The sequence below is a fragment of the Trichogramma pretiosum genome, unplaced genomic scaffold, assembly GCF_000599845.2.
Source record: "Trichogramma pretiosum strain Unisexual culture from Peru unplaced genomic scaffold, Tpre_2.0 scaffold229, whole genome shotgun sequence".
In the NCBI taxonomy this organism is placed as follows: domain Eukaryota; kingdom Metazoa; phylum Arthropoda; class Insecta; order Hymenoptera; family Trichogrammatidae; genus Trichogramma; species Trichogramma pretiosum.
The window spans coordinates 3,322-11,885 of NW_019641561.1; the positions used below are offsets into that span (position 1 = coordinate 3,322).

An 8,564-nucleotide genomic window follows, 5' to 3' on the forward strand; every position below is an offset into this window, starting at 1 on the left:
GCTCGTGTTTAAAAGTTACTGCACGATACTGCAAGTTTCTGCCCGTGACTAAACGTCACTCAACGTTAACGCTAAGTAACGCGCTATACTACACGTAACTGCTCGTGACATAACGTAACTGCACGTGACTGCAAGTGTCTGCACGTAAATAAACGTCACTCAACGTTGACGCACGGTAACGCATTGTTACGCTATGTAACGCCCAGTAACGCCTTATACCCCACGTAACTGCTCGTGTTTAAAAGTTACTGCACAATACTGCAATTTACTGCACGTGACTGAACGTCACTCAACGTTGACGCTCAGTAACGCTCAGTAACGTCTTGTACTACACGTGACTGTTCATGCCTTAACGTTACTGCACGTTATTGCTAGTCGCTGCACTTAACTAAACGTCACTCAACGTTGACGCACGGTAACGCATGGTAACGCTATGTAACGCTTTGTAACGCCCTATACTACACGTAAGTGCAAGTAGCTGCACGTGTTTGGATGTCACTCAACGTTGACGCACAGTAACGCATGGTAACGCTATGTAACGCTCAGTAACGCCTTATACCCCACGTAACTGCTCGTGTTTAAAAGTTACTGCACAATACTGCAAGTTGCTGCACGTGACTGAACGTCACTCAACGTTGACGCTAAGTAACGCCCTAGACTACACGTAACTGCTCGTGACATAACGTAACTGCACGTGACTGCAAGTGTCTGCACGTAAATAAACGTCACTCAACGTTGACGCACGGTAACGCATTGTTACGCTATGTAACGCCCAGTAACGCCTTATACCCCACGCAACTGCTCGTGTTTAAAAGTTACTGCACAATACTGCAATTTACTGCACGTGACTGAACGTCACTCAACGTTGACGCTCAGTAACGCTCAGTAACGTCCTGTACTTCACGTGACTCTTCGTGGCTTAACGTTACTGCACGTTTCTTCATGTAGCTGTTAGTTACTGAACGTCACTTGATGTTAACGCTCAGAAACGCCATATACTACTCGTAACTGCTCGTGTTTTAACGTTACTGCACATTACTGCACTTTGATGAACGTCAATCAACGTTATCGCACAGTAACAAACGATAACGTATCTGTACGTACAGTAATGTAATGTTACGCTCTGTTACGTCCTATACTTCACGTAACTTCTCGTTTTTTAACGTTACTGCGAGATACTGTAAGTTGCTGCACGTGACTCAACGTCACTCAACGTTGTCGCGCGGTAATGTGCGGTAACGCACTTCAACGCACAGTAAAGCTAGGTTACGCTCGAGAATGCCCTTTACTATACGTGACTGCTCGTGACTTAACGTAACTGCACGTTTCTACATGTAGCTGTTAGTAACTTAACGTCACTCAATGTTAACGCTTAGAAAGGCCATATACTACACGTAAGTGCTCGTGTTTCAACGTAACGGCGAGATACTGCGAGTTGCTGCACGTTACTACACGTCGTTCAACGTTGACGCGCGGTAACGTGCGGTAAGGCACTACACCGCACAGTAAAGCTAGGTTATGCTCGGTAATGCCCTATTCTAAACGTAACTGCTTGTGACTTAACGTTACTGCACGTTTCTACATGTAGCTGTTAGTAACTGAACGTCACTCAATGTTAACGCTCAGAAACGCCATATACTACACGTAAGTGCTCGTGTTTCAACGTTTCTGCGAGATACTGTTAGTTGCTGCATGTGACTAAACGTCACTCAACGTTGGCGCGCGGTCACGTGCGGTAACGCACCTCAACGAACAGTAACGCTATGTTATGCTCGGTTATGCCCTATACTAAACGTAACTGCTCGTGACTTAACGTTACTGCACGTTTCTACATGTGGCCGCTCATAACTGAACGTCACTCAATGTAAACGCTCAGAAACGCCCTATACTACACGTAAAGGATCGTGTTTTAATGTAACTGCGAGATACTGCGAGTTGCTGCACGTTACTGAACGTCATTCAATGTTGACGCGCGGTAACGTGCGGTAAGGCACTTCAACGCACAGTCACGCTATGTTACGCTCGGAAATGCCCTTTACTATACGTTACTGCTTGTGACTTAACGTTACTGCACGTTTCTACATGTAGCTGTTAGTAACTGAACGTCACTCAATGTTAACGTTCAGAAATGCCATATACTACACGTAAGTGCTCGTGTTTCTACGTTACTGCGAGATACTGTAAGTTGCTGCATGTGACTAAACGTCACCCAACGTTGGCGCGCGGTAACGCACGATAACGTACCTGAACGCACAGTAACGCTATGTAACGCTCAGTTACGCCCTATACTACACGTAACTGCTCGTGTTTTATTGTTACTGCACATTACTGCACTTTGATGAACGTCAATCGACGTTAACGCACAGTAACGCACGATAACGTACCTTAACGCACAGTAACGCTATGCAACGCTCAGTTACGCCCTATACTACACGTAACTGCTCATGACTTAACATTACTGCACGTTCCTGCAAGTTACTGTACGAAGTTGAACGTCACTCATTTTTGACTCGCAGAAACGCCATAGACTACACGTCACTGCTCGTGTTTTATTGTTACTGCACATAACTGCACTTTGATGAAAGTCAATCAACGTAAACTTACGGTAACGCACGATAACGTACCTTCACGCACAGTAACGCTGTAACGCTCAGTAACGCCCTATACTACACGTAACTGCTAGTGTTCCAACGTTACTGCTCATTACTGCACTTTGATGAACGTCAATCAACGTTAACGCACGGTAACGCTATGTAACGCTCAGTTACGCCTTATACTACACTTAAGTGCTCGTGTTTTAACGTAACTTCGAGATACTGCGAGTTGCTGCACGTTACCTTGGTTACTTGGGTTACTTGGGTTACTTGGGGTTACTTGGGTTACTTGGGTTACTTGGGGGTTACTTGGGTTACTTGGGTTACTTGGGGGTTACTTGGGTTACTTGGGTTACCGGTTACTTGGGTTATTTGGGTTACTTGGGTTAAGGTCACGTTTATCGATGGCGCACGCTGGGCGCATGGTGAATGGTTGACATTTGGCAGCTGAAAAGGGCAGAGTCGAAGAACGGGGCGATCAGATGGTTAATCGGCGCTAATCGGAACGCAACTCGGTCGTTGTTGGCGATGGGCCAACGCGACATTTTGCAATGGTTCGGGCGCGAAAAAAGAGCAGCTCCAGGCAGGTTCGCAAATTTCCGAACAGACTCGTCGAGTCAAGCCGGCGGCGAGGCGAACGACGCACAGTGGTCGGAAAAGTATTGAAAATGCACTAAACCTCAGTGTCAAGCGTATGAGGCACCAATCGAAAATCTAGACATGGTTTTAGATTCGGAAAACCATGACGAATCTAAAACCGTTTCCGTTTTTTATTTAGCTATAACCATACTCTATGAAAAATAATAGGACCGCAAAATGAATTTATTTAAAATTAGTTCATAAAAATTAGTCGCTGAAATCATTCCGATTACATTCAATAAAACATCTTTAGAATGGGTTTTGCGTGCCAATGTGATGAACACATGTCAAAATAAGTGTCTTAAAAAGTTCACGCATATGGATAAATAAATTTTAATTGTTTATAAATTATTATTAACATAAGTCAATGAAATCTGAATTGATCGATATTCCTCATTGGATCGATGATTATCGTCAAGTTTTCATCATCGAGAAAACGAATGAAATGTTTTGACAAAATCAAATTGTTTAAATAAATTGTTTATTAAAATTGCTTAAGTTTAAACAAATAGTTGTTTAAACAAATAGTGTAAATAAATTGCTTGAATGAACAACTTTGAAAAATAAAATTTCTGGTAACACGAACTAATTTTTTCGACAAAATAATTAATTAATGATTTGTTTAAACAATTTTATTAAACAATTTGTTTAAACAATTTAATTAAGCAACTCACTTCAACAAATTTTCAAAGCAAGAAACATTTTAAATACAATTTTTGGTAACAAAAATATAATTTTTAAATAAATTTTATTTGTTTAAACAAATTGATTGCATAAAAAATTTCAGTTAAAAGGTAATTGTTAAAATCTCAAATAAAATCCAAATCTATAAATGAACTGGCTCTCAAACGATACACAATGCTGCACTTATTAACTTATAAATAATTATCAACAATTTTTATTGTTCATGTGATTTTTATTGTCCAACTACTAATACTGTCATTATATTTGTTAACAAAAACATTAAAAAACTAAACATAATTTATACATTTCATGTATCAACAAACAGATATAATTTGAAAATTAACTAATTTTTGGTGTCTATCTGACTTGAAAATCAATTCTATAACAGAACTTACCCTTTAATTTTAATTGTTCGACGAATAAAACAGAAAATACCTACGTAAAATAAAATTAATAAATAGATGATAGGAAAACAAAAAAATAATCATCACTTACCAAGTGATATTGTTTTATTCAATAAATTCCATATCGGTATCGCGATCAGTATTATCGTCGATATCCATTATAAGAAGCTGCTTCATTTCTTCCGTTAGATTTTCAATTTTTTTTTTCGGCATTGCTCGCGATAGAGTGATGAAAGGATCCGAGCTTGCAAGTAGACGGTTAAATGTATCTTCATTAGTATGTTCTCTGTAATAATACAATTAATTTAGTGTACAGTAATGTGAATATCAATCGCATGTCTATTTGGATTGTGTAAAGTTGTGCGAGACCCCAATTTTTTAATATTTACTCGATCAAGTTGAGCTTTTCTGGGTAATTATACAGTTCAATGTCATTATACATACGAATATGTGAAATTGCTTAATCTTCTGGGATTGGTAGAGAGTTTTAATTTGTATGAATGCGTAAAATTGTGCTTACCGAGTATCTTTTCGAGACATGAATTGTCGATAATATTTGAAATTTTTATTATTCGTCTCTTGTGCTTCTTCGGACAATAACCCAATAGGCAGAAGCAAGTGGTCCATTATTTGATAACCATGAATCAATATCACGTGCACCGATGTTGGCATATAATAAAATTCATACAATTTCGTGTACATCACTGCCGTATTCCAACAATATTCTTTGAATGCAGATGTATTGATTTTTCTCTGACACGATATAACTGCTAAGATCACTTTGAATCTATTAAGAAGTACAGCATTAAATCCTAAAAATGTAATAAATATAAAAATTTGTATTAAGTCCTTTCTCTTTTCAAAAGTCTGTAGTTTGCATTTTCCAAAATTCGTGCACATTGCGAATATTTAAAAATTTTCAAGCTTACATTAGTAAATATGGGCTTAAGAGCTTTATTAATGGAAATTTTCCAAAATTTCTGAATTAAAAACATTTAAATAATTTGATTACTTAGGAAGCTATGTTTTATACAGAAAAGCATAAAATTCGAAACATAATTGATTGATATCCAGAACATTATCACCGCCAAAAAAGTCACTGAGCTTTCTGGAATGTCAACACATACCTCCTAACTTTTCGTAAAGAGCTTACAAGTCTAACGGTCATGAAATATTTTAGATTATCAAAACATACAGAAATAATGAAAAATTATATTTAAAAATAACAACTCGATCAACTTTTAACTTTTACGTTTCTCTGTATAGTATTAGTTTTTCAAAGGAATCAATTTTTTTTTATGTATATTTAATCAAAAAGTTTGAACAATTTACAGACAAAAGCTCCCTAGCAATTTTTTCCTTTTGACACTCTCAACCGAGCTAGAAATGTTGTAAACATACGAAATAAGCGTGAATTCTGAAAAATCTAAACTTGACAGGAGTTCCAGACAGTAAATATTATTTTGATCGAACCTGTAACTTTCGCAACGATATCAATTTTAGAGAAAAATGTTCGTGCAGTATTCCCATCATTCGTGTTCCCAGAGCCTTGTGTTGGAGCATCTACTGTGATTCCCAAAGCACTACGCAATTCGTCTTGTATCTTCTTTTTTTTTTTATCTATGATAGGTCGTGTTTTGTCGTTCATCTTCGTTAAGAAGAGTAAATGATATTTTAAATTGAAAATGAATGACAGAATGAAAGTTGGATAAACCACTGTCAACTTACTTTCCATTGTCTTTTTTTTTTTGGCACGGCTAAACGATACGAAACATGTAAAACTAATTCCATGAATCGTATGTGAGCGTGCAAGATTGAAAACCCATATTTCAACGAATTAACATTAATTGGTATATCACGTAATTTTTCTAAGTCGTTAAAATGCGAAATTGTTAATTCGCATACAAAACACGTTAGGCTGGACGTCTCATTTAGGGCACTACAGACCTGATAAACAAAAAAATCGAAGTTCAATAGGAAAATGTAAATATCGGTATACATGTATACAATTTTTTATGTTTGCACAAATTTTAATAACAAAAAAAACTTACTTTGCCATCAATCATAGTTAAATGCAATTCAAAAGAAATATTTGCATTTTCGTACTGAAAATTTCGTAACACTTCTATTTGTTTATTCAAATCAGTTTCTTCATCTCTTGCAGTTTGTGCGGTCTCTTTTTCGAATGAAATTTTTATAGGTCTACAAAATCGAGTCGAGGACGGTCTTGGATTAAACCAATATACTTCATTCGTGATTTGGTCCACCAATTGTAACGGAACAAACGATGTGCAAAAAGCACTATTACAAAAAGCTTCTGGGTTATCAGATTTTTGTTTGTAACTTTTAGTATTGGTGCCATCGAAGCCGTACTTTCCAATAAACTTAAGTTGCCGATTTTCTCCTGAAAAATCTAAATTTAGAGCCATCAACAGCCTCCTTACTGTATGGTGTAGTAAGTCTTCAAGTGGCACTCGGCATATTGTTTCACTGACGTAGATATTGCTCGGATATGTCGCTTTTTTCGCTTCGAGGACCTGCGTACATTTAAAAATAGGAAAGATAAGATGTACTTTATTCAAAAGACTTGTGATAATTACGAACCTTCTCGTATGAGGGATACAGGTGATGCCCAACTTCGATAGCACTTTTTCTTAAATTATTATATTTTTCTTTAGTTAAACGGTTTTCGATGAGCAATGCTAAAGCCTCATCACATGTCAATGATCGTGGCTCTGGCTTATTGATAAAATTAATAATTTTTTTAGCGCAGTCACTATCAAAGATGCAGTCGACTAACTGCATGCCTGATAAATTATTATCTTGTTTAAGTTTTTTTTTTAAAATTTCGCACAATTCGTCGATGCTTAATGCGTTTGCAAGTTCAGATATTTTTTTTTTCTTCGTTCTATCACTGCACAAAGCGTAAGGTATTTCCGGTCGCCCACCAATATTTACTGCAGGATCTAAAAAAAAACAATTAGAAAAGAAAACAATAAACTCGTATTTTTCAATTGAATTTAACTCAATAAGTCTTAGTGCGTGCAGATCTTACGCGCAATCGTAAGAGCTTACACGATTTTAAAATGCATACGATCGTTTATACAAGCTGAAAATAAACCAAAAAAGCTCTTACATAGTGCGCGTTTATATAGAAATTCACACAAACTATAACACGTTCGTATAAATATACACTATTCAACATCGGTGAATATGAGCTTGAACATTCCACTACAACAAAAGCATAAATAGTTCAGCTTCTTCATAAAAGAAAACAATCTCTCAAGCATCATTTAAATAAGTAACACTTACCGACATCGATGCCAACGTCAACATCAATTACATCTCTTTCATCGTATTTAAACACAAATGCACTATTACACCAAGATCCGAATTTCTTGATGAATTGAAAGTAATTCTTATCATTTTTATTAAGTTCGCGCACTCTTTTTCTGAAGTTATTCAAAAAATTGTATCCGAGTTTTTTGCTTAACTGCTCCTTGTGTGAATCGGTAAAGTTAATGTCATCATACATTTGTATCAACGAATCTGATAAAATTTGGAGTTGTTCCGTAAATGTTTTACTCATATCATCCCGTAATATGAAACTTAGGTCACGATTACTTATTGAAAAAAGATGCATTATTGCACTTTTATAATTTTTACGGAGCGAATATTAGTATATGTGCAAGCTCAAAGCTGGGAAGACACTGATTGAGTACTGTGTACACAGTCATTAATGTCTCAAAGGGGTAAAAGAGACTCTGCGATCGAAAAAAAACTAATATGTCACTCGTGCATATTTGTAAACAAGAGCATACATTCGGTGACAGGTACCTACATGTATAAAGAAACTGTATAATTCTCTTCTCCTGACTTTGTTTACCATGCGAAGGAACATCGAAATTTGCTCGATATTCGTATACAATAGGTTTGTTGACATATGCACTGTGGGGTACATAAAAAGATAGTGTCTGCGGCTTCTATCTGTTTATGTCAGCAATAAGAAGCAACCTCGTTATACATGATCTATCTCTCTCTCTCTATATATATATACGTATATGTATATAAATCTAGTATCAATATCGGCTATGTATATATAATATATAGAGACTGTCCAAAATGTACATACGAGTGTATTTCGCAATCGTACAATCTAACACAAAAATAATACAAGTTTAATAAAGACTACTAATACTTCATGACAAAAGAAACGAAATGATGTTTAACGAAATAATGTTAC

At 36.5% G+C, this 8,564-nt stretch overlaps 1 protein-coding gene across 1 annotated transcript; it reads right to left on the reverse strand.

The window, feature by feature from the left end:
- Positions 1-4,502: 4,502 nt before the first annotated feature.
- LOC111693550 lies at positions 4,503-8,358 on the reverse strand. The gene is made up of 5 exons (XM_023458357.1): positions 6,926-8,358; positions 6,373-6,858; positions 6,050-6,268; positions 5,795-5,969; positions 4,503-5,133 (listed from the first exon to the last, which is right to left on the reverse strand). Exons 1-5 carry the CDS (start codon positions 7,124-7,126, stop codon positions 4,838-4,840), a joined length of 1,377 nt encoding a protein of 458 aa, XP_023314125.1. The 5' UTR covers positions 7,127-8,358; the 3' UTR covers positions 4,503-4,837.
- Positions 8,359-8,564: the final 206 nt, after the last annotated feature.

Coding starts and splice junctions, on each gene's coding strand:
- LOC111693550 (XM_023458357.1), bottom strand. CDS start 7,126: ATGCAGTTAGTCGACTGCATCTTTGATAGTGACTGCGCTAAAAAAATT. Junction 6,269..6,372: donor TAACTATGATTGATGGCAAA/GTAAGTTTTTTT, acceptor TTTGTTTATCAG/GTCTGTAGTGCCCTAAATGA. Junction 5,970..6,049: donor AAAAAAAAAGACAATGGAAA/GTAAGTTGACAG, acceptor TTCTTAACGAAG/ATGAACGACAAAACACGACC.